Genomic DNA, 25,434 nt, shown 5'->3' on the forward strand with positions numbered 1-25,434 from the left:
AGATGAGGCACAAGCCCCTGGACGCTGCCGATCGTCACACATTTGGCTCTTTTGACAAAACAAAGTAGGATCTAATTAGACTCCAGGGTATTCCAGTGTTTGAACAACGCAGCCAACTTGCGTGGATTAAGACGGCTGACCTCTGACCCCAGGCTTAAAAGCAGATGAAGCTCTGTCCTCTGTTTTGTCTGATAAGCTGACCTGGCTGCTCCCTGTGATGCAAGGACTTCCAGGAACTCAAATTTGCACAGTTATTTCCATGGGGCTCCAGGTAAAAATGTAGCTTTCTGTAAAATTCCTCTTATTTTTTCTGTTCTCATTAAACCCAGGTCTAGTCCTCTGTCGGTAACTTTGAGGTAACAGATCACCCTCCATGCCTGTATGTTTTTTCTCCCTCAGCACTATCTGCACCAGAAAAAGAATAGACACACAGTCTGTTGAGATGCAAAGCCAAACCCAGTTTGGTGCACCTGTGGCGAGAGAGATGAATTTTATCATCCAATCATTTCTGTGGAGCATTTCAAAACAGAAACATTCTCCCCCCTCACCTCTTTATACCCACGAATTTATATAACAGTAAATGATAGGCTACTGCTATATTTTGTCAATACATATAGGATCTTAAAGTTTTAATTTTAAATGGAAGGGAAAATAGCCAAAGGTTAGAAAACCTAAGAAGAGGGATGATAAGCTGGTATTAAACCAGGCATCTCATAACCACACGACGGAGGACATACTGCTCCTCCTCATTGTGCAAAACTTGTCCAGGCTCACAGAGCGAGGCGGTGCAGGCCTGGGACGTGACCGCAGCACACATCCCACTGGACAGCCGGCGCTCTGCTCCCCTGGTGGTGTTCTGTTGTGTCCGCACAAATCGGAACTGTGGCCACCCACTTAGGTTGGGGAAGCAATCTGTATGTTATGCAGTCTTGTTGACTCCACAACGCTGTTCCTGTCGATCATTCCCTATGCCCTGTTTTTATACATTTAACCTTTGCTTTCCATGTTCCTTTATCATATTCTGCTCTTTTGACACCTTTTTATTTTTCCTATGCCTTTTGCTTCTACTTTCTCAGTTTTTCAGGTAGCGCAAAACTGTTTTGGATTGAGGATGGTAATAGTAGCTTAATACTTGCCCTTGACTGAAATGATGCATAGGCAACTCTTAACTGTTTTTTAAGCGAATAATTTGGAAAAAAATTTAAGTTCCCTTTAGCGAGTCTCCAAGACGTATCCTGAGAACTACATGTATTGATTCCATAAGAGCCTACGATAAGGCTTGCTGTGCACCAGCAGAGGTGGCCCCACTGCTTGTTTTCCGGCAACGGCTGTTTATACCTTGTCAAGTGTTGCTTGCTTCCATCTACATGTTTTTTCTACCCATACCCAAAAGGAGTTCCACTCTAGCAAGCCCAACTATTTTTTCTTATCTTTTAAGTCTGTAACAATCTATCATGCCCATATTCTAAATGAGAAGCAAAGGAGGAATATCCTTCTGGAAGATGCTCAAACTGCCACCTCGGTGATAAGTCCGCCTGTGTCCACCAGTCTCACCTGTAAGATGAGCGAGCGCGCGCGGAGCTGTGCACGCAGCTTTGGCCAGAAAGAGCGCTGGCGGCTTCTTCACTCAGACCGCAAGGGCCCACCGCCCTCGCGGGCAGCAAGATGGGCTGCAGGCTCTATGCATCCTCGGTGGCCAGTGCCCCTGGGTGTTCCAGGGTGTTCCAGACGCTGGCAACGGGGCTGTGATACCTCTTAAAGGTGGTCTGTTGAAGAGACTTAGTCAAATATTCAATTCTCTTCCTGTCTTACATTCTCTTTCTTAGCACCTTTATTGTGAATTTCTCCAGCGTCCGCGGCTCCCCCCCGCCCCCGCCCCCCCCCCCCGCAGCCTGCAATAGATGTTTTTAAATGAGATAATTATTTTAATCCACTCATCCATACTAACATTATTTCCACCAAAATTTACTTCCCATATGAAATGCTTTTATATAAGCTGATGTAAAACTTAATAATAGATTGTACTTTATATTACTGAAGGGAGGGATTATGTCTTACTAACCTTTTTCACTTCTCTGTAGTAATAAATACATTCTGAATTAAATCAAGCACTAACGAAGCAGATCTTATCCAGACGTTATCAAACAAGGTTTTGTTCCTCCGGTACTTCATGCCCTGTGGCCTGTGAATGAACAGTGAGGAAAATGGCACGTCCAGGAGGAGACCCAGGCTGTTGGGCATGGGCCAGCAGTGGCCAAAGACATTTCCAGGACAGGGCATTTCAAAGATGTCGAAGACTGCAACTTCAGACTGTCCAGCTCTGTGTCCTTGGGCGATTTGCTTACCCTCACTGTGTCCCCACCTGTAGAACTGGAATTTATGTAAGTGCCTTCATCATGCACTTGTTGCGAAGATTCAATACATGAATATATGTCAAAGTAGCTAGACCCTGGCACACAATCTGCACCAAAACAGTACTCACTATTGTGGATTCCCATTGTAGACACAAGTTTCAGCCAGGACTTCCAGCCAGGGTCATTGCTGGAAAACCACCCACTTCAGTCTGCCCACTGCCCCAGACCCCACCGGGCTACACTCCCTGTTATCGCAACATCATTGCTGTTCTCCAGGCTACAGTCCACATTTCTGTGGCTGTTCTGCAATTACCACCTTGGACATTTATGTCCCTTCATCTCATTCACCCAGCCCCCAATTCCCCTCCTGTCTGACAGCTGTCAGTCCATTCTCTGTACCTGAGTCTGTTTCTATTTTGTTTTTTTAATTTGTTCATTAGATTCCACATATAAAAAGAATTAATATGGTACTTGTCTTTCTCTAACTGGTGTGTTTCACTTAGCATAATATCCTCTGGGTCCATCCATGCTGCTGCAAAAAGTAAGATTTCCTTCTATTTTTTTACAGCAGAGTAGTAGTCCATTATGTAAATATACCACAATTTTTTATCCACTCATCTACTGATGGGCAGTTGGGATATTTCCAAATCTTGACTAGTGTAAATAATGCTGCAGTGAACATAAGGATGCATATGTTTTTGTGAATTAGCGTTTCAGGTTTCTTTGGTATACCACGACTTCTGTCTGGAAAAAGTCCAGCCATTTTTAATATAACAAGAACAGTTTGGGCAACGTTGATGTATCCTAGTAGCCAAGGAGAATGGACTGGAATGTGCATATGTGAACAATGATGACCTCACTGTACTAGTCAGTGGGGGCGGTAGATGCCCTTGAGTGAGCATGCGTACTGCGTGGCCGTTGCATTCAAAATGACTGAGTGAGTAGGGCAATGAATCTGCATCAAATTTTGCATTAAGCTTGAACATTCCTCCACAAAAACTATTAGGATGATTCACAGGGCCACAGCTATGGACAACTGGTGATTGGCAGCTTCATCACAACAACGTGCCTGCTCATGCATCACATCCCGTGTAGAGTTTTTTTGTGAAACATCAAATCACCCAGGTGACTCAGCCCCCCTACAGCCCAGATCTAAACTAAAATCACCTTTGAAAGGAAAGAGATTTCAGATTGTCAGTGGGATTCAGGAAAATACAACAGGGCAGGTGATGGCAATTGGGAGAACTGTGTGAGGTCCCAAGGTGCCTGCTTTGAAGGGGACTGAGGCATCATTGTCCTATGTACAATGTTTCTTGTATCTTGTATCTTCTATTTTTCATATTACATGGCTGGATACCTTCTGAGCAGACCTCGTATTCCCAGAAGTGGAATTGCTGGGCCATAAAGCATTCAATTTTTAATTTATTGAGGAGCCTGCACACTGTTCCATATTGGTTGAACCAAGCTGCCTTCCCACCAGCTGTGGACTAGTCAGGATTCCTCTTTTTTATGGCTGAATATTGGCCCATTGTGTAATGTTATGGATTATATTGTGTCCTCCCCCAAAGTTCCCATGTTGAAGTCTGGACCCCAAGCACCCGATTTAGAAATAGGATCATTGCAGACACAATCAGTCAAGATCAGTTCATACTTGGAACAGGTTGGGCCACCTAATCCAATATGGCTGGTGTGCTTATAAAGCGGGGAAATTTGGACAGACGGGCACACAGAGAAAACTCTGTGTGAAGATGAAGACAGAGATGAGGGCAATGCATCTACTAGCCAAGCGATGCCAGAGATTGCCAGCCACCACCAGACACCAGGCAAGAGGCAGGGAACACATTCTCTCTCAAAGGCCTAGAAGGAGCCAAGCCTGCTGCCACCTCCAGGATTGTGAGACTACAAATTTGTTACTTCAGCCACCCGGTTTTGGGCCTTGACTGTGGCAGCCCAAGCAAATAATTCACGTGGACGTGCAGCAAATATTGAACCATTTCCCTACTTTGGACTTTGGGCTTTTCTCTAATTTTCACTTTAAAAAAATACTTCAGTGAATAACCTTTTTGTGTTCCATCTCATTGAGTACAATACTACACCAGTTCGGTGAATTTCCGGAGCAGCATCACCACACACAGGACGTGTGCATGGTGAGCCGGCTGCTGCGCTCCTCCCTGGAGGCCTGGCGAGGCTGCTTGCCTTCCAGCAGGACCGCAGGGCTGTTCCGTTTTCACCACCACCTCGTATTGAACTTGTGGACTTTTGCCATGCTGATAAGAGAAAAATGGTGTCTTTGTGCAGTTTGGGTTTGCATTTTTAAATTATGAGTCACATGTGTACTTTTCTGTGAACCCATTTATCTCCTTGGTTGTTGGTCTTTTCTATGTATATCGGGGACATTTACCCTTTGTGATACTAGATGCAAATATTTTTTCCCAGTTAGTCATTTGGATTTTTACTTTTCTTATGGTGGTTTTACCCCACAATGATATTTTTGTTTTTGTGCATTTGAATGGACTAGGGTTGGGGAGGTGGTGGTGGCAGCAGCAGTGGTGACCAGTGTGCCACGATCCACAAGCAAGTCTGCGACACAGAGGGACTCCATCCATCCTGGCGGAAGTGCAGACCTTGGCCTGCAAGCTCACATGTCCCTGATGCTCCCCAGTTATCCCCACACCATTTTCCTCACTGCCCTGAAATGCCACCTCATCAGACACTAAATGTCCATGACTAGACAGGCCCATTTTTAGACTTTCTGTCTCAGAACTACACCAGCTTAATTATAAATATGCTGTAATAGTGTCCCTCATCCTGCATTTTTTTTCAGGTGTTTGCTAGCTAGAGACAAACAAACAAGAACGTGTCCACTTTTCCATGTGAACTTCACAGTCGATTGTGTGTTGCTAAAGATTCTGTCGCTAATTTTCACCAGGCTTGTCATCTGAAAATTAGTATCAGCTAGGTATGTTTTGTAAGCATGAAGGATTTGTTCAGGAAAAAGGAGTTGCAGCCCAGTGCGTTCAGGCTGGGCAAGCCCCGAGCACACGGCACACGTTGCCTGACATGCCAAAATGGAGAGGTGTTTGTTTATCCAAGGAAAGAGGAAATTAAGGGAATGGGAAGCTAGTTAGAACCACGGAGCTTTGTGATAAGCCAAGATTTCTTCCTGTAGAGGAGACTTCCATACACTCTAGCTTCTCCCAGAGGCCTTCCGGACCAACTGCAATGTCATTGTGTTCTAGGTGGCCTTCGTCAGGCTCATTACAGCTATAGAGAGAAATGACATTGTTCCGATGCCAAGTCTTTTCATTCAGGTGAGCAATGCATCCAAGAATCTTTCCATGAATTTAGTTTGTCTTCTGTGACCTCAGGAGAACTGTGACTTTTCCTCATAGAGGTCTTCCCCATGTCTTCTTAATTCCTGGGTATTTGGTCTTTTGTTCGTTTGCTTCTATTGTAAACATAATATTTCTTTCTAGTATTCTAATTGTAGTGTACACATAAAACTATTGATTTCTGATTGGTAATTTTGAAACCACACCCCATACAGAATTCTCTTATTGTTTAGTCTATTTCCAGAAATAAAATCTGTTATTTGCAGATAGGATAATGATGGCCCTGCTTCCCAGTATTTGTATTCTGCTTCCTTTTTCCTTACCCGGCTGAGACAGAAAATGATGTTAATAATGGGTGATGTCTAGATCTCTGCTCCGATCACTTCCAGTGTTTCTTGACCCTTCTTGTCAACTATTCCAAGGAAAAAAATTTTAAAAAGCTTTTGTACCCTATTATTTATTATAGCACTTATTTTTTTAATCCTCACTTGAGGATATGTTCATTGATTTTAGAGAGAGTGAAGGGGAGAGAGATACATCAATGTGAGAGACAAACCCCACCAGTTGCCTCCCACATGCACCCCGATGGGAGGTCAACCCTGCACCTACATGTGTGCCCGCCTAGGAATCAGAACTGCAATCTTTTGGTGCTCATGCAGACACTACAACCAACTGAGCCACCTGGCCAGGGCACAGCATTGATTCTTTTTTAAAGATTTCATCTATTTTTAAAAAGAGGGGATGGAAGGAAGAAAGAGAAGGAAAGAAACATCAATGTGAGAGAGAAACATCAATCGGTTGCCTCTCATGCATGCCCTGACCAGGGACTGAACCTGCTACCCTGGCAGGCATGTGCCCTGACTGGGAATCCAACTGGCAGCCTTTTACTTTGTGGGACGACCCCTAACCAACTAAGCCACACTGGTCAGGGCAGCACTTTTTTTTAATAAAGATTTTATTTATTAGACATGGGGGAAGGGAGAGAGAAAGAGAGGGAGAGAAACATGAATGTGTGGTTACCTTTCAGATGCCCCCAACTGGGGACCTGACCCACAACCCAGGCATGTGCCCTGACTGGGAATCAAACCGGTGAGCCTTTGGTTCACAGTCTGGCACTCAATCCACTGAGCCACCCCAGCCAAGGTTGATTCTGGAGGAGGAGGAGGGGAGGGGGAGGGGGAGGGGGGAAGGGGAGGAGGGGGAGGAGGAGAAGAAATAATAATTGGACAGAACTTCAATGATTAAAAACAGAAGAGTTAAGAAGATTGTAATTCAGTGGCAAATCAAAAATTATAATAAAATAAAAATGATCATGTATATTATTTGTAAAAAAAACTCTATAAAAATTGCAGGTATAGTACAATTACAACCATTTGAAAAAGTCTCCAAATGGGCAGTAGAAAAGGAAGGAAGTTTGCTAAGATGGTAACAGGATACAAGTGATTAGTTTTTTATGTTTTTCTTTCTTTTCCAAAGTTTACATAATGAGCTGATATTATGCTATAGTGGAAGGGGGGCATTTATTTTTAAAATTTGTGGCTAAATTCAACAACTGAGAGTAGAGCTGTAATGAAGCCCCTTTGGGCATAGCTCATCAACCTGCAGGTGAACCACCTGGAAGGGGCAGGCGAGCCCCAAGGCAAGAGCACACAAAGGACATCCAGCGCACCTACTGGCTGCCTGGAGCAGAGCTGAGGAGTGTGATTCCCGCCATGGATGTGAGTTCTGATTTCCTAGAACTACATAGAAAGTGAAAAGAAACAGGTGAAATTCATCCCAACAATGTATTTTACTAACTCCAAACAGCCAAACTACTATTAACATAATCAACATAAAAAACAACATAATTTTTAATATTTTATACTCTGTCCCCACTAAGTTTTAGAAATCCAACATGGCTTTTACATTTACAGCACATCTCAGTTCAGATGCCTCTTCATGTGCACAGTAGCCAAGTGTGACCAGGGGTTGCACTCCCAGACAGCACAAGTCTGGACAGTTCTGATGTGTAGATTTTCAGAACAGACAGGCAGAAAAGGTGTGCATGTGAGCACACGTGTGTGTGAGTGTAGATCCACAAGCAAACAAAAAGTGCCTGCAGTATAGCGAGGATCATGGAGGAAAAAATATCGTCTAAAATAAAAATCACATGAATTTATATTATTTATTGTACTTGGGCTTCCCAATGATTCCTTCCCTATTCACACACTACCTTTTATGGAAGAGCAAAGCCTCCTGACTTGGACACAAATATTTGTCCATCTTGCTGTGGAGAGGGGAAAGCCCAGACTCTCGCTCCAGGGGTGGTCCACTGAACTTACACAGCAATGGTCATCCTGGAGTGTGACTTTTTCCGGAGGCTGTGGGGACCAGTGGGAGCAGCCTGGGCTGTGCTGCCCAGGAAGGCAGTCATTGCCACATAGGGCTATTTTAAGTTAAACATCATTAAAAATTCAGGTGCTTAGCCACACTAGCTAATTTTCAAGTACTCAGTAGCTACTGGCCCAGACTTTCTGGAGGTGCAGGGAGTTCTGGTATGGAGCCAAATGTGCTCAAGGAGCCATTGCTACAAGGAAAGACTTCTATTCCTTCCATTTACCCAGCACCTGCATCTATTAAAAATGGAAAATCTGCATGGAATTGAGAGTGAACACTGACTGGCTCACTCCAGCGAAAAGTAAAATTCATCCAAGTAATTGCATCACTTGAACTATTAAAAAATCCATCATGCTTCCACCCTGACAGCAATGGCTCCGTGGGTTGGGCATCGTCCAGCAAACCGGCCGCCGGTTTGATTCCCAGTCAGGGCACATGCCTGGATTGCCAGGCTGGGTCCCCAGTGGGGGTGAGAGAGGCAACCCATCCCTCTTTCTTTCCCTCTCTTTCACCTTCCCTCCCCTTCTCACATAAAATCTTTTAAAAAAAAGAAGTTGTGCTTCCAAAACATTTCATATTTTGTGTAACCACTGACAGTAAATTTTGAAATATGTTTATATAATTTTGCTAATGATCTAGAAAATAATTAACATCTGAGAGTGAGAAAACGTAATTTCTTTACAGAGATGTATGCTAGGGTGAACAATAAAACTTAAAGTACAAACTATTTTACACTAAGATAAAACTCAGTGATACATGTAAAATAAAATATTAGGATAAAAATCTTGTGAGGGACACAACATGAAAACTACAGGTTTAAGGAAAAAAACACAGAAAGATGTAAAATTTATGACTGTTAAAAGTGAGTGGTGAGCATTATATATGGATTGCCAAGACAGGAAAACAACTTAAGTATCTATCATGGATGAATCGACAAAGAAAATATCATATATATGATATATACACATATGATATTTGCATATATTTGCAAATATCATATATGCATATATCTATTCATATAGATATATATCTATTCATATAGATATATGCATATATATAAATGAAATTCTGCCATTTGTGGAAACATGGATGGACCTTGAAGGTATCATGCTAAGTGAAATAAATCAGAGAAACATAAATACCCTATGCTCTCACTTATAGGTGGTATCATAAAAGATAGGGTAGGGTGAGAGGAAGGAAGGAGTCTTAGATCAAAGAAAACTTAGATGCAGAGGACAGATTGGTAGTTCGTGGTCCCCAGGAGTCCTGGATGGAATGTGCAGCATGCCAACTATAGTTGTTATACTGTGTTGGGTATATGAAAGTTGCTAAGAGAATAAATCTTAAAAGTTCTCATCACAAGAGTACGTGTGAATGTGTAGTGATGGATGTTAACTAGACTTACTGTGGTGATCATTTCACAACATATATTTGTATCTAACAAATACTGAACCATGCTTTACACCTGAAACAATGTTATATGTCAATTTACCTGAATTTTGAAAAAGTGGATGACAGATGCGTTCGAAAGAATGATAAGCAGTTTTGTTTTTTAAATGTCAGTATTAACAATATGCCAAAAGATACTTAGATGTTAAGTATAAAAGAAAGGTTAGCTTTTTTGAAGTCATTTTAGGCCGAGAGTTCGGGAGCCAACACCGGGGATCACTGCACGGAAGGTGCCCCGAAGGGTCAGGGGGTTCTGGTCCCAGTCGGCGACCGAACCGCCCACCCCGCCGCCCAGCGGTGGAAGGCTGAAGGGCCCCCAGTTCAGCTCCGCGCTCAGCTCCGCCTCCTCCCCCTAGCTACGAGGGGAAGGGGCGGTGTCCACGCGCCCTCACGCGGTAGCGAGTTCTGTATTTAGGTGCACAGGTCGTTAGGTGTTTATTCTACCTAGGCACTTATTTGCTTTCCTGTTGCCCCCATCGCGGAACGTCAAGTCTACGAAAAAGAGGAGGCTCGCCTGCAGTTCCTCCACCGCACTCACGAACCCACCCCAGCCGGGACTTAATACGCAGCTACAGCAGCACCTACCGCCCCAGCGCCCCTCGGCCCACTGCCGGAATCGAGGGAAGCACCACCGAGTCAGTCCTCCGGACTCCTAGAGAGAACCCGGAAGTGCCCCGCAGCTGGCGCGGGCTCTTCCGGCCGGGACGGCTGCGCTTTTGTCCCGCTGGCAGTTGGCCTCCTGCGGCGCCGCCTCAGCCAGTACGTGAGTACGCGGCCGCCCGCGCCCCCGCCCCCGGCCCGCTGCTGACACGCCTTCCCCTTCGCGGGCCGGTCCCGGCTGCCCCCTGGGTCGCGGGCGGGATCTGGGAGGAAGCGCGCCCCCTGCTCTTACGCCTCGGGCGAGGACGGGGGAGGCGGGATCACGGGCTGGCCAAGGGGTGCGGGGCCACCGCCGGTACACATTGGACTGCTCGCCGGCGCCAAGTCCCGCCGTTCGGGCGGCCGGGGTCGGTTTGGAGCTGCCCCAAGCGCGGAGAAACGCCCCGCCTTCGTGTTTCTCAACTCTTCCAGGCTGTCTCGGACGGGCGGGAGTCGTGAAAATTAGCGCTTTAACATGCCGCCCTCCCGCCCTGTCGTGCCCGCGTTGCAGTTAAGTTTGGTCCTGGCCTCCAGAGTGAATACGAGCGTGAGAGGGACCCCTAGGGGTGACCGGATTCGTCCTCCCTTCCCCCAACCCTCTTTTTTTCCCACTTTGGAGGAGGGACGATGTGGAGACCACTGGCCCAGGTGCGGATCGAGCCCCGGGGCGGTGCTTCCCGGGCCTTCGCCTGGGGCAGCTCGCCTGTGCGCAGACGGGGGCGCGTCCGAAGGAGGTGGCCTGCCATGGGCCCCGCAGACTGGGAGTAAACTGGGGAGAAGGCCGAAGAGTCTCCAGACGCGGCGACAGCCTAGGGGAAGCCAGGCGCTGGGATGTGAGAGATGACGGCGGCCGGGGCTGCATGTGAGGCTTGAAGACATTTGGACTAAGCCACTAGGAGTGTTTTCTTTTTGAAAGCAAAAGGGTTATTTTTGTTGTTTTTAATGTTTAAATCTGTAATATAGTCATATGGTTCAGCTGTTTAAAATATGAAGAAGTTTTCAGCGAAAAGGTTTCCTCCTGCGCACCATCTTCCTAGGCCCGACCTGTTAGGTAATCCCATTCAGTTTGAGTGTCTCCTTCCTGGGTTTCTTTATGCAAATGCCGGCAGGTGTGAATGTAGTCAGTGCCCCTTTTCCCCCACAGGTGGTGGTCACTCTTCAGTGTTCTGCCCCTTGCAGCTTTCACCTAGTCTGTCTTAGAGATCGGAACACAAAGAGCCTTTTTGGTTTTTTACTGCGCCATGGTATTGGATTAGCCATCATTTAGAGGTTTCAGGTGTTCCATAATTTTTTAGAGCACAGGTGGCAAACACAAGGCCCGCAGGTGGAATCCGGCCCTGCACCTTGTTTCTACCCAGTGGCAGCACGGACCTCTTGCCTGTTAAGGAGTAGTTACATTTATACAGTCCTAAAGTTACATGAAGCCCTTTGAAGCCCTTTGAAGGCTGATGTGGCCCCCGGTGTAAATGAGTTTGATATCTCTGCCTTGGATCTAGGCAGGGACGTTTGGGTTCTTCCCAATTTCTGTTACCTCATTACAGCCCTTTCAGTGACATACTAGGGCTTATCTGAGAAAGGGTTTTTAAAAAGTGAGTAAAGAGTCAAAATAAATTTTGGTTTACATCAGTTAAGCCAGTTGTTAGATTGCTAAATATACCAAGTCATTATTATAACTCATGTAGTGTTTAAAAAACAAAACCAAGTAGTTTCTACTTGTGTTTATGAAGTTTACCCTTCCAGTAGCCCACTTGATTCTGTTAACGAGTCTTCCCACGCAAGTCTTTGGTGGGGTGACTCTTTCTTGTGCTGTAGTGGACGCATGGCCTAGCCCACTCTGTCAGCCGTCTTGACTGGATTGTAGTCCCCCAGACTCCAGGGTTCAGTTCCCTGTCCCTGCACGCCACAGCTGTTGTGAGTGACCTCTTTTTTTTTTTTATTGTGAGAAAGTTTAAACATACAGGAAAATAGAATAGTACCATGAACTGCATACACCCATAGCTTAGATTTAACAGTTGTCAGCATTGCTACATCTGTTTTACCTTTCTCTTTTTATTTGAAAGGAAAGAAAGGACACTAACAGTTAAAATGCCATTGTCACACTCTCCTAAATTAACTCTGATTCCTTGATATTATCTAACAGCTTGACAAACTGCTGAGCCTGTGGTTTTTGTGTGGCCTGTAAGCTAAGAATGGTTTTTACATTTTTTAAGAGATATTAAAAAGCAGATTAAAAAAATAAGTGACAGCCCTGGCTGGTATGGCTCAGTGGTTGACTGCCGGCCTGCAAATCAAAGGGTCACCAGTTCAATTCCCAGTCAGGGCACATGCCAGGGTTGTGGGCCAGGTCCCAGGTAGGGAACATGTGAGAGACAACCATACATTGATGTTTCTCTCCCTCTCTTTCTCCTTCCCCTCTCTAAAAAATAATAAATTAAAAAGGCTTTAAAATAAATATTTTTTAAAATAAAATAAAAAAATAAGTGACAGCCCTGGCCAGGTGGCTCGGTTGGAGTATCCTCCTGTAGACCAAAAGGCCAAGGGTTCAATTCCTGGTCAGAGCACATACAAGAGGCAACTAATCAATATTTCTCACATTGATGTTTCTCTTTTCCTTCTTCCTTGATCCCTCTCTAAAATCAATTAAAAAAAAATCCTCTGGTGAGGATTAAACAAAAAGTGAATGGATGAATGAATGACAGAATGGAATGCGGCCCACAGAATCTACAGTATTTTCTATCTGGTCCTTTATGGAAAAGTTTACCAACTCCTGATTTAATGAAGTAAGTGATCATGCAAAATGCACATCTGAGCTTGTTACTCTGCCTAAAACTCCTGAGGATCCAGTCAGGACTGCTTAGTACGATGGATAGCCCTTGTTTGTGCCCACCTGTCTGGATGTGCCTGTGCCCTGTGCCCCAGATGTCCGAGGGTGGTGAACACTTCTCCCTTTACTGTAGTTCTTCCCTCTGCTGAAACTACTCCTTTCCTGAGGCTTGCCCTAGTCCTTCACAACAGTTCCACCCCTTCTGCCTCCTCCTTCCTATGTGATCTGTGCCCTGTGTATGCCTCTGCCATTTTTACCGTGTGTTAATTATTTTCCTACCAGGCTCACCTCGTGTGTGATCTGCTTGATGGCAGGACCTTGTGCTACCCATTTCTGCATTCCCAGGACTAGCCCAGTGCAGGATGTGGATCATAATCGAAGTTCCCTGGGCAGCACTCAGCCTCAGAGATAACATACCAGAATGCATCTTCACTGTTGTTTATAAGAGTAATACTATTTTATTACATTCTCTTCATGGCCTTTGCATTTTAGCAGCTTAGTCCATTCAAGCCACTATAATAAAATACCACAGATTTAGTGGCGTATAAACAACAGAAATTTATTTCTCGAGATCAGGGCACCAAGGGATCTCTATGAGGTCTCTTCTAAGAGCACTGATCCCATTCACGAGGGCTCCCCCCACATGTCCTGTGTACCTACCTCCCAAGGCTTCCCTCTTACTGCCTTCATCTTTGGGGGCCAGGGTTTCAACAGGGATTTGGGGTGGCACAGACGTTCAAGGCGCAGGGGCAGCATATACTCATGCTGGTTTCACACATCTTGGTGCTGTCCTGCCTGGGTTGTGGCCTTTCTTAGTCTCAGTATTAAACACTGTGAATCTCCTTGCTGACCATCTTTTTTCAATGAAGATGGACCTTTATATTGATCTGTTTCGATTTCAGCCATTAAGAGAATTGGGTGCCCTGCACTGGGTGATGGAACACTGTGCCCCACCCAAACAGAGGAGGTTAGGTAGGGCTGAAACAAGGAGACTGCTGGGTTCTGCCTAGGCAAGAGGTAAACAGTGAGGCATTTGTGATCAGCACAGCAGGCCAGCTAGTAGCCAATCAGATGAGGGGGATCCCAGAGGACATGAAGGGGACTAAGAATTAACCTGTCAGAGAGAGTCAAGGGAAGGGTCCATCAAGGCCGAGGACCAGTGTGCAGTGGTAAGAGGAATTGTTTAGCATGGCCCATTGGGTGCCTCGCAAGTCACTCCAGGTGGCTGGCCATATGCAAAAGGCTTCAAGTGCCACATTAAGTAGCCTGGAAAGGTTTGGCGATGGGGAATGACCAGGTGTGCATTTCTCGAAACCTTGACAGCTGTTGGAGGAAGAATTGGAGAGGGGTAAGAATGGAGATAGGGGGACTACAGCAGAAGTTCAGAAGGGAATGTAGGACCTAAACTAAGGGCTTAGCAGTGGGAATGGAGTTGGAGTGGGGGCTTGAGAACCATGTAAGCCATTAAGGGTCTTAGGGACTCTTTCAGAGAGAAAGAGAAAAGTCCACTTTTGATTTAGGCAAATAGAGGGAGGACAAGGATGTTTATGAGGGTCTGTAACTGAAGAGAGGGGCCTGGTCTCGAGAGGAGGCTCTCTGAGACTCGCTGAGACGCAGGAGTGATAGGGGCCTACCTGTAGGCTCCTATAGAAGGAGCTGCTCCAGAAGAGTATACAGAGTCAGGAGAGGAAAGGTTCTTGAATGGAGTGGGGCCGGGAACATCCAGGGAACAGCAGGCTGGGGAGTTGGCGCCTGGAAGAAGCTAACAGAGCGTGGTTTGGGTGGAGGAAGTCAGACTGAGTAGGTGAAGCGTGAGGTAAGACAGGTGTGTGAAGATCACCTTTTCAAGACACACTGCGAACATGAGGCAAGAGGCAGAAGCGGTGCCTGGCGGAAAAGTAGAACTTAAATCTACTTCTGGACATTTTTAAAAACTTTTACTTGCAAATATTTTCAAATATACAGAAAAACTTCAAGAATAAGAATCATGAGGAGACACCCTTAACTCATTCATCAGTATAGTTAACCTTTCATTTCAGATCCTATCAGAATAAACTCCCTTTCATTTTCTCAGGTAAAAACAACTAAATACAGTAATGAATTATAAACCATTGAAAATAGGATTTCATAAGTCCATGCAGATACAAACAGGGGAGAAAGGGAGGCCTCTTCCTTTCAACAGAATGCCATGGCCAGACAGTAAGTGTGGAAAGGGACACACTTTCTCTCTCTCTCTGAAAGAGTCCATAAGACCAGCTGCCTTAATGGCTTACATGGTTCTCAAGCCCCCACTCCAACTCCATTCCCACTGCTAAGCCCTTAGTTTAGGTCCTACATTCCCTTCTGAACTTCTGCTGTAGTCCCCCTATCTCCATTCTTACCCCTCTCCAATTCTTTTCTCTCATACATACATACTTTTACCTAAACCATATGTCATGGTCCCTTGTCCCTTCAGTATATATTTCATAAGGACAGGGATACTCACTGAAGTAACTACAGTGCAGCTGTCACCTTCAGCGTTTACAGTTGTCATTACTTTAGTCAACCATATTCCAATTTGATCAGTCAATGCAATTATTTTTTACCAGTTTTTCCCTCCAGTGCAGATTTACTCCAGGCCATGTATTGAATTTAGTCAATTTTCTTTAGCCTTCTTTAATCTGGACCATTTCTATAGCTTTCTCTGTCTTTTATGAAAATGATACTTTTGAAGAATACAGGTAACTTTTAGTGGAACATTCTTCATTTTGTATCCACCAGATGTTTCCTTGTGATTCAGTTCAGGCAGTGCATGCTCATAGGTGATGATGTATCCTCTGAGAGTGTCACTTCTGGAAGCATGTGCTGTCCCTCTGCCCCCACTGACAATACTGTACTGATTTACAGCACTTGACCAAGGCAGCCTCTGTCTTCTCCACTATGTAATTACTATTTTTCCCTTACAATCTTTGAGGGAACATTTATACTGCTTGTCAAAATTTTTCCTAGATTTAGAATCCATTAATAATTCTCTTTGATTTATTTGCTCCAAAAGTTGCAGAATGCAGATTTTGTGTTTTCCAACTCTACTATTCTTTCCACACTTACTGTCTGGCCCTGGCATTCTGTTGAAAGGAAGAGGCTTCCCTTTCTCCCCTGTTTGTATCTGCATGGACTTATGAAATCCTATTTTCAATGGTTTATAATTCATTACTGTATTTAGTTGTTTTTACCTGAGAAATTGAAAGGGAGTTTATTCTGATAGGATCTGCAAATGGGGGAACACAGCCCTCAGTATCAATCAGAGACACACCCTAGGTAGGGAGAACGGAGCAGGGTTTTTGAAGATATGTGTTGCCAGGGGATGATGATCAAAGAGATGGGTTGCTAGGGAACGAGTTCACAAAGTTACATCATTCATTTTCTGATTCGGGGGTCAACTGGACTTTCAGTGTTCAGGTGACCTAGTGGTTAGTAGGTGGAGTTGTGGGATGAGAGCAATGAGTAATGGAAAGGGGGACCCAAAAAAACCCACAATTTATTTATAAAAAATGCATATTTATTCTCACATGTTTAAACATAAGTCACCTTCACAGTACTCTCCATTGTATGCTCTACACCTATCGAGACTTTTTTTCCACTGCTCAAAACAGTTTTTGAACTCATCAATTTTGAAGCCTTTTAGTGCTTCTGCCATTTTTTTGTTTCACCTCTTCCACATCGTCAAAACATTTCCCTTTGAGGGCTTTTTTCATTCAGGGAAACAAAAAAAGGTCACTCAGGGTGAAAAGGAACAGATGAATAGGGAGGGTGGGGCACAGGGGTCATGCTGTTTTTGGTTAAAATCTGAACACTCAGTGAGATGTGGGCAGGGGCACTTGTAATCTGTACCTAATTATTATGGACCCTGAATTGGATATTCAAGCTGGATCTTGTGGTCTTGTGACATGCCCCCATTGTTTTGAGCACCTCCTTACTTGCTGGTATAACAGGATGCCCCAGCTCATTTTGTATGTGTTCTGTTCTGTCCCCAGCCTGGAATCCATCCGGTTCCTTTGGTGCTGGATGGGCTCGTTACCACTGAGGCGTGTTTGCTTTTTGGCAGACAGAGCTAGGGGATATCTGTATGCACACAAATGTACATATATGTGAATGTACATATATATATGAAATGTATGTATGAAATATACATACATTTATATATGTGTACGCACACCTATAAATTAGAAATCCTGCATTGACACCAGTACCTCCATTTCACCCCACAGGGTTCTTTCTTGCCTTCCCATATTCCATATTTTTATGTGTCTTTTTCCTCCAGGAGAGTCCTGGCTCAAAACTAAACACATTTGCTCAGTCCCATAAAACATCTAAAATTGTTCCAAAATTATTTGGCCCGTACCATCACAGAAAACAAAGCTGCTAAAAAGAGTTCTTCTGTTTGCAGCTCTTCCTCACCGCCCCTCCAGCCTTCTCTTAAACTGAGAGTGTACAGCATCTCGTCATGTTATGTGTGTGAGTTATGTGGGTTTATTCGTGGTCTCTTTTGTTCTTTCCTGTGGCTGTGGTATTCACGAGAAGCACAGACGAGTTCTTTTCATTTGCTTTCTGAGCTAGTGGCTTCCCCCCTCCCATTCTCACTGATGTACCCTTATTCTTCGAGTCTGGAGAACATTATCACACTTCTACAACTAAAAACTGTACAGAAGCTGTACACAGCTGCCCATTCCCCCGCCCCTTATAGGTGATGTCCTTCAGTGTTTCCTAGTTTCTCTCATTACTGTCAAATAAGCAGCTATGTGCTTGTTTTCTTTTTTTTTTTCCACACAAAATGTAGCATATATGCTTTTTCACTTCACAGCATGTCCTTGAAATTGCTCGCTGTTAATCAATTTATAAAGATATTCTGCAGTCTTTTGTAGTACTCCACTGTGCATACGTGCCATAGCTTACTTGCCCATTCTTCTGTGCGTAGACTTGTAGGTAGTAATAACTCTGTGCATATATACTGTTGTATTTTGGAACTGTATCTTCAGTATAAATTCCAAAATGGAATTTCTGGGTTGAAGTGTGCATGAGCACATACTTGTGTTTGGTGTTGGCAAATCCCCTCACAGAGGTTATGCCAGGCTGTATTCCTGGCAACATGCGAGTGCCCATTTCCCCCACAGCCTCACTGGCCGGGTAGACTGTCAGGAGCTTGAATATTTGCCAGTCTGACAGGCAAGACTTGGTGCTTCAGGCTAGATCTTACTAGTATTTCTCTTCTTATGAGTGAAATTGAAGACATGTTTAAGGAACATTTTAATATTTCCTTTTATAAATTGTCTGTATCTTTTGCCCATTTCTCTGTAGAATTTTTAGTCTATTTTTTCTTCAGTTTCTGAAGATTCTTTGTACCTTAAGGATGTTAGGCTTTATATACAGTGTAAATGTTTTCTTCCACTTTGTCATTCATTTCCTGATTTTGCTTATGGTATTTTTGACATGGCAATTTATGTAGTCAAAAGTACCAATCTTTTATTTTATCTGGGTCATAGTTAGAAAGCTTTCTCTGTACTCGAGTTACAGAGGCGTTCACCCCTGTTCTGTTCTCATGTGTGTGTGGTGTAGCTTTTTTGTATTTAGAGCTCTGCTCCACATGGAGTTTATTCCTGAGGGTGGTGTAAGGAATGGATCTAATTTTATCTTTTCCCAAATGGCTTTATAGTTGCTCTAACACTAATAAAAAGATCATATTTGCCCCAATAATTTGATATATTATCTTTATTATATATTTGATTTCTATAGTAATTACGACTATTTCTGTACTTTGTATCCTGTTCTGTTTGTCTGTGAGCTGAACAAGTGCCACGTTGTTTTGGTTGTAGAATCTTTGTGGCATACTTTAAACCTTTTTTAAAATTTTTAAAGAAAACCCTCACCCAAGAAGATATGTTTATTGATTTCAAAGAGAGAGAATGAAAAAAAAAATTCACGTGAGAAACATCGATTGGTTGCCTCTGTATGTGCCCCAACAGGGGTTTGAACCTGCCCTGACTGGGGATTGAACCCGCAACCTTTTGATGTACAGAATGATGCTCCAAACAACTAAGCCACTGGGCCAGGGCTGTATTATACTTTAATATCTAGCATGGCTAGCCTCTCCTCATGGCTTTCCCTTTTCCGTTTTTCTCTCTAGCAGTTTTTGTGTATTTATTCTAGGGGATTTGGTTTTCCATCTGCAGGAACATAAAGGCCAAAGGGACTGGATGGCTCAGAGTCCCTGCCGTATGTGGAGGCAGGATTCAGAGCACAGATAAAACGTGTATTGCCGCTGGTAGTTCTGGAATGTCACTGTTCACCCAGTGACATGGGCTGTGTTCTGTCCAAAGTCACTGCCAAGTAGTAAATGGAACAAGGAACCAAGAAGAGCCACCATTTGTCAGTGACCTCTAAAGATCTCTTACCTATATCACTTGTCATTTTGTGAAGCTTTCTCAGCAGAACTACCTTTTGGTTTAGTGTCTGTTGCATGGTGCTTTGTTTTACTATCCTAGTGGCATTCTGAGTTCTTAACCTCTCCTTTTCTGTACATTTTAATCGAGTCTGTCATTACAGTTCCATAAGCATAAGTTGGACTATGTTGTCCTTTATACATGTCCAAGCCAGAATATATATCTTTCTTTTCTCTTTTTGCCTCGCCTCTGCTTCCACCTCACATTTACATACAGAGCTTCTAAGTAGGACTGACAGAATTCCAGAGTACTGACCCAAGAGAGTCTGGTACCCAGGTTAAGAGGAGAGGTCCATGTTTTAACTAAGTCTAATCACAAATGTCTAATTGTCTAAGGTTGGGAATAAGGGACTTAGAATTCTTCCTTGTGTTCTTAGGAGTCAGTTTGTCCATAGTTGGATACTGATGGAGTGCCAGCCATGTAGAGAACCTTCACAGGGACAGAGTGACCCTGCCTGGCTCCTAAACTCCTTTGGAAAGGAGTTCACTTTTCCCGAGTCCTGCACGTTATCCTCAGTTTAAACCATGATCCAATAACCTGACCTTGAATAAATAACAGAATCATAATAGCATATAGCACTCACCAAGTGCTTTCTGCTATAGTGACGTTGTCCTCAACACTTTACACATGTTTTCTCATATAATACACCAGTCCTGTTGACTCATTGTACAGATGAGGAAACTGTGGCTCCAGAAGGTTAAATAACTTTCTCAAGGCCACACAGCTAGGGATTTCAAAGGGATTTCAACTTAGGCAGAATTATTTCTTTTGCCTAATGGTTTGCGTTTTTGCTTTTGATATTTGATATTCTCTGACTGCAGTTAGCCTGTTCCTGAAGTAAGATTGAAAGCCTTTTGTCTGGCAGGCTGAGGTATCCTCTCTTGTATTAGAGATCCCCCCTGACTCCCCAGCTAGCCACTTTCCAGGGTCACAGTTTTTCTCGGAGGGAAGATCCAAGAGGCCAAACCAACGGCTTGTTTTCTTTATAATTCCTGACATGACTATTCTCCTGATTTTAAACCTTCTCCCCAACACTTCCTCCCAGGTACTGATTTCTCATCTTCAGTTTTGCCTCTCTTCTGCTGATTATGTCTTCTTAACTTTTGTCTTACCAGTCTGTCTCCTCTGTTTCAGAGATTTCTTCTACCCTCTGTTTTTCCATTACTTGGTGGCATTTTTTAAAAACTGATCAGTGTTGCCCTTGTTTCTGTGCAATATTTCAACTTACCCTCGTGCTAAGCTGTTATGCATGAATAGAAAAGTGCTCTGTTTTGTTGAAAATTCACGGCTGTCACATTTTAACATTAGCCCCAGGGCAACATAAGTTTTGGCATGTCCACCATTGTATCTCAGCATTTAGAAATGGTACCTATCATACAGCATGCAGTCAGTAAACACTTGAGTGAATGAGTGAATTTGGATGTAATTCTTATAGTTTCTTCTAAACAAAGTGAACAAATATCTTTTTATTTTCTTGGTTTAGTGTCACATTACAAGACGAGGGGCACTGAGGATGAGGAATCAACTGAAAACTGTGAAAATGTTGGGAATGCAGAACTTCTGTGGCTAAAAGTGGAAGGCCTTCACAAGGATCATGTTCAGGAGTCTAAGGTCGATGGAACCTGTGGTTGGGATGGCAAAGTAGAGAACCAGTCAGAAAAGCCTGATGGGAAAAGAATGAAGGAAGACAAAAGTGGCATCAGGGAAAGGATTGGAAAACCCCCAAACACAGCAAATATAAAGACAGAACAGGAAGAAGACGTGGTGTCTGAGAAAAGCTTACATCTGAGCTCAAAGCACGTTACACACCAGACCATCCCTATCAAACAGAAAAGCAATGAGCAAGGCACATGTGCAGAGAATGTGAATGGAAGCTCTCATCCCCATCTGAACCAGGACACCAGTGCTGTTAAGAAATCTCATAAATGTGATGAGTGTGGGAAATCCTTCAAATATAACTCCCGCCTTGTTCAACACAAAATTATGCACAGTGGGGAAAAACGCTATGAGTGCAGTGACTGTGGAGGGGCTTTTCGGAGCAGCTCCAGCCTTCGAGTTCATAAGCGAATCCACACTGGGGAGAAGCCGTACAAGTGTGAGGAGTGTGGGAAAGCCTACATGTCCTACTCCAGCCTTATAAACCATAAAAGCACCCATTCTGGGGAGAAGAACTGCAAATGTGATGAGTGTGGGAAATCTTTCAATTACAGCTCTGTTTTAGACCAGCATAAGAGGATCCACACTGGGGAGAAGCCCTATGAATGTGGTGAGTGTGGGAAGGCCTTCAGGAACAGCTCTGGCCTCAGAGTCCACAAAAGGATCCACACAGGGGAGAAGCCCTATGAATGTGACATCTGTGGGAAAACCTTCAGTAATAGCTCTGGCCTCAGGGTTCACAAAAGGATCCACACAGGTGAAAAGCCCTATGAATGTGATGAATGTGGGAAGGCCTTCATTACTTGCAGAACACTTCTAAACCATAAAAGCATCCACTTTGGAGATAAACCTTACAAATGTGATGAGTGTGAGAAATCGTTTAATTATAGCTCTCTCCTCATTCAGCATAAAGTCATCCACACTGGAGAGAAACCTTATGAATGTGATGAATGTGGGAAGGCCTTCAGGAATAGTTCAGGCCTTATCGTGCATAAAAGGATTCACACAGGAGAGAAACCTTACAAATGTGATGTCTGTGGCAAAGCATTCAGCTATAGCTCAGGCCTTGCAGTTCATAAAAGCATTCACCCTGGGAAGAAAGCTCATGAGTGTAAGGAATGTGGAAAATCCTTCAGCTATAACTCACTTCTTCTTCAGCATAAGACCATTCACACTGGAGAAAGACCTTATGTATGTGATGTGTGTGGGAAAACCTTCAGAAACAATTCAGGTCTCAAAGTCCACAGGAGGCTCCACACTGGGGAAAAACCATACAAATGTGACGTGTGCGGGAAAGCCTACATCTCACGTTCTAGCCTTAAAAACCACAAAGGAATCCATCTTGGGGAGAAGCCCTATAAATGTAGCTATTGTGAGAAATCCTTCAATTATAGTTCTGCCCTCGAACAACATAAGAGGATTCATACGAGGGAGAAACCTTTTGGGTGTGATGAGTGTGGAAAAGCCTTCAGAAATAATTCAGGCCTTAAAGTACATAAGCGAATCCACACTGGGGAGAGACCTTACAAATGTGAAGAATGTGGGAAAGCCTATATCTCACTCTCAAGCCTTATAAACCATAAGAGTGTGCACCCTGGGGAAAAGCCCTATAAGTGCGAGGAGTGTGAAAAAGCCTTTATCACATACCGAACCCTTATAAACCACAAAAAAATTCATCTTGGGGAGAAGCCCTACAAATGCGATGTGTGTGAGAAATCTTTTAACTACACGTCACTCCTTTCTCAGCACAAAAGGGTTCACACTCGAGAGAAGCCCTACGAGTGTGATAGGTGTGAGAAGGTTTTCAGAAACAACTCCAGCCTTAAAGTGCATAAAAGAATTCATACAGGGGAGAAACCCTATGAATGTGATGTGTGCGGAAAAGCCTACATCTCACACTCAAGCCTTATTAACCATAAAAGTACCCACCCTGGCAAGACACCCTATACGTGTGATGAATGTGGAAAAGCTTTTTTCTCAAGCAGAACTCTTGTGAGCCATAAAAGAGTCCATCTTGGGGAGAAACCTTTTAAATGTGTTGAGTGTGGGAAATCTTTCAGTTACAGCTCGCTCCTTTCTCAACACAAGAGGATCCACACAGGAGAGAAACCCTACATATGTGATAGGTGTGGTAAGGCATTCCGGAACAGCTCAGGCCTCACAGTGCATAAGAGAATCCACACAGGCGAGAAACCCTATGGATGTGATGAGTGTGGGAAGGCATACATCTCACACTCGAGTCTTATCAACCACAAAAGCATCCACCGTGGTCAGCAGCCCTATAATTGTGAGTGTGGGAAGTCCTTCAATTATAGATCAGTCCTTGACCAGCACAAAAGGATCCACACTGGAAAGAAGCCATACCGGTGTAATGAGTGTGGGAAGACTTTTAATACCAGGTCAGATCTCACCAAGCATAAAAGAATCCATACAGGAGAGGAATCTTTAAATGTGCCGAATGTGGGGAGTTACAGTGGTACAACACAGAAGAGAACTTATGAGGGTGGGGATGTTCTGGATGGGGCCAGGATGAGCTTGTCTCTGTAGGAGGCAGAGCTTACCAAGTCTCAGAACTCAAGTGGAAGAAAAACCTTATGAATGTAAGAATATCTGAGGTCCTTGTTCATGGCTTATAATTTACATAGTACAAATGAAACCATGAGTAACCTGTGCTTCAGGGAAGCCTCCATTGTCAAAATAGTTGAGCCCTTATGGAATACAAAACAGTTTATACTGGTGATAAAACCTATCAGAATGATACGATGTTAAAACCTTCAAAATAAGCAGACATTTCTGGACATGAAACACATGGGTGAGGAAAGGATTTCGATCAGAAGTCACACAGTCACCATTAGAAAGTTCATATTTGGGTAAATTTTGTGAATCTAAATGTGGGACATTCAGGTGTATCTTTTGAGTCCCAATTATACATTGGTCAGCGGAAATAACCCAAGAAGGGCCTCCAGTAGGCACATTCAGGGAGAGATAGGCTTCAGGGAATATAAACTTATTTATTAGTAGCACTCATGAAGTAAAAGCTTTATTATATAATTCAGTGGTTTGGGGCGAGGTGATGACAAGTTTTGAAACAAAATTTGAATTTTGTAGGGAAATTTAAAAAGTGTAGACTTAATCTAATAGGAGATATGAGAGTCAGTCTGAAGAAATGCAGGTTGATTGGACTATACTGTTGTAGTGTGGTACACTAGTTGAGTAGGGGAACCTAAAATCTCCAGATGCACCCCGTCATTGAATGATAAATGTGTGCTGAGTGAAAACCCCATGTTATACTGCAAATGAAAGGTTCTATCATCGAGAAAAATAGAGCACACTCAGTAACTAAGGGAACATGTCTTTAATATGAATTTGCACAAGAATTGATTCAGGGATTCCTAGGAATAGGAATACTGAAAAGGAGGGCATTTTATTGCAGGAGGTAAAAAGCTAAGTAACTACCAATAATTGGGGGATAGGAAGAGATTCCTGCTTCTCAATCCTGTTAAATGATAGATTGTTTTGGACTGTGTTATTGTAAAGATTTCATGCACTACCTGTGTGTATTATCTGTTGTAAAATGTTATGAATATATTGTTCAGGGCTCCCTCTCTTGGCCATGAAGAGGCAGGTAGTTGTGGCAAGGTAAAGTGGATCTCCAATAAAGAATTCTTCAAAAGTAAACGGGCTGTGCCTGACTTCAGAAGGAGCAGTGTGTGGGGAAAGCCATCTGTGTCACATCTTAATGAGGTAGACTGTAGCAGATACAAGCCCAGGTGGGCGAGCAACGGGCTCATCCCCCAGTGCTGGCATCTCAGGTTTCACTAGCAGGTAGGCGGCACCCCTACCAGGAGAAGTGCAGCCTGGTTGGAGCCTCACATGCTGGGGCTGGGTCCCAACTCTTGGGAATGGGCAGGCTCTGTGAGTGGCACTCATCACCCAGAAATAGTTGTGTTGAACAGAATTGAACAAAACGTTGACTTTGTATAAAGGGTAAAAAGAGTCTTCTGAGAGTTAAGTAACCTATCGAACCATACACTGGGTGGGGCCTATCTGTAGAGGCTGAATTCTTCATCAGGTTTCTCTGGCTCCGATACCCACTTTTATAAGAGAACAATCTCTAGCTAAATGGTTGCCTTGCTCTCTAGGACTTCACATATCTAGCCACAAAGCTTACATGCCTCTCTCTAGGAGTATAATTCACTTTGTCTCCAAACCCCCACCGATAGATTTTGATGGAGGGAGTCAGGGTGGGACGAGGAAAGGGAAAAGTAAAGCATTTCTGCCATGCAACTCCACATTGAAACGCTGTGACCACACTCGCTCTGTGTCCT

General features: G+C 43.8%; 1 protein-coding gene across 1 annotated transcript; it reads left to right on the forward strand.

Annotated features, from left to right (window-relative positions):
- Positions 1-9,911: 9,911 nt before the first annotated feature.
- ZFP62 (ZFP62 zinc finger protein) lies at positions 9,912-24,774 on the forward strand. Its single transcript, XM_045827485.1, has 3 exons — positions 9,912-10,270; positions 10,770-11,201; positions 20,934-24,774. Exons 2-3 carry the CDS (start codon positions 11,138-11,140, stop codon positions 23,651-23,653), a joined length of 2,784 nt encoding a protein of 927 aa, XP_045683441.1. The 5' UTR covers positions 9,912-10,270; positions 10,770-11,137; the 3' UTR covers positions 23,654-24,774.
- The last annotated feature ends 660 nt before the right edge of the window (positions 24,775-25,434 follow it).

This window comes from Phyllostomus hastatus, unplaced genomic scaffold (assembly GCF_019186645.2).
Source record: "Phyllostomus hastatus isolate PE091 unplaced genomic scaffold, TTU_PhHast_1.1 phas_contig_150, whole genome shotgun sequence".
NCBI lineage: Eukaryota > Metazoa > Chordata > Mammalia > Chiroptera > Phyllostomidae > Phyllostomus > Phyllostomus hastatus.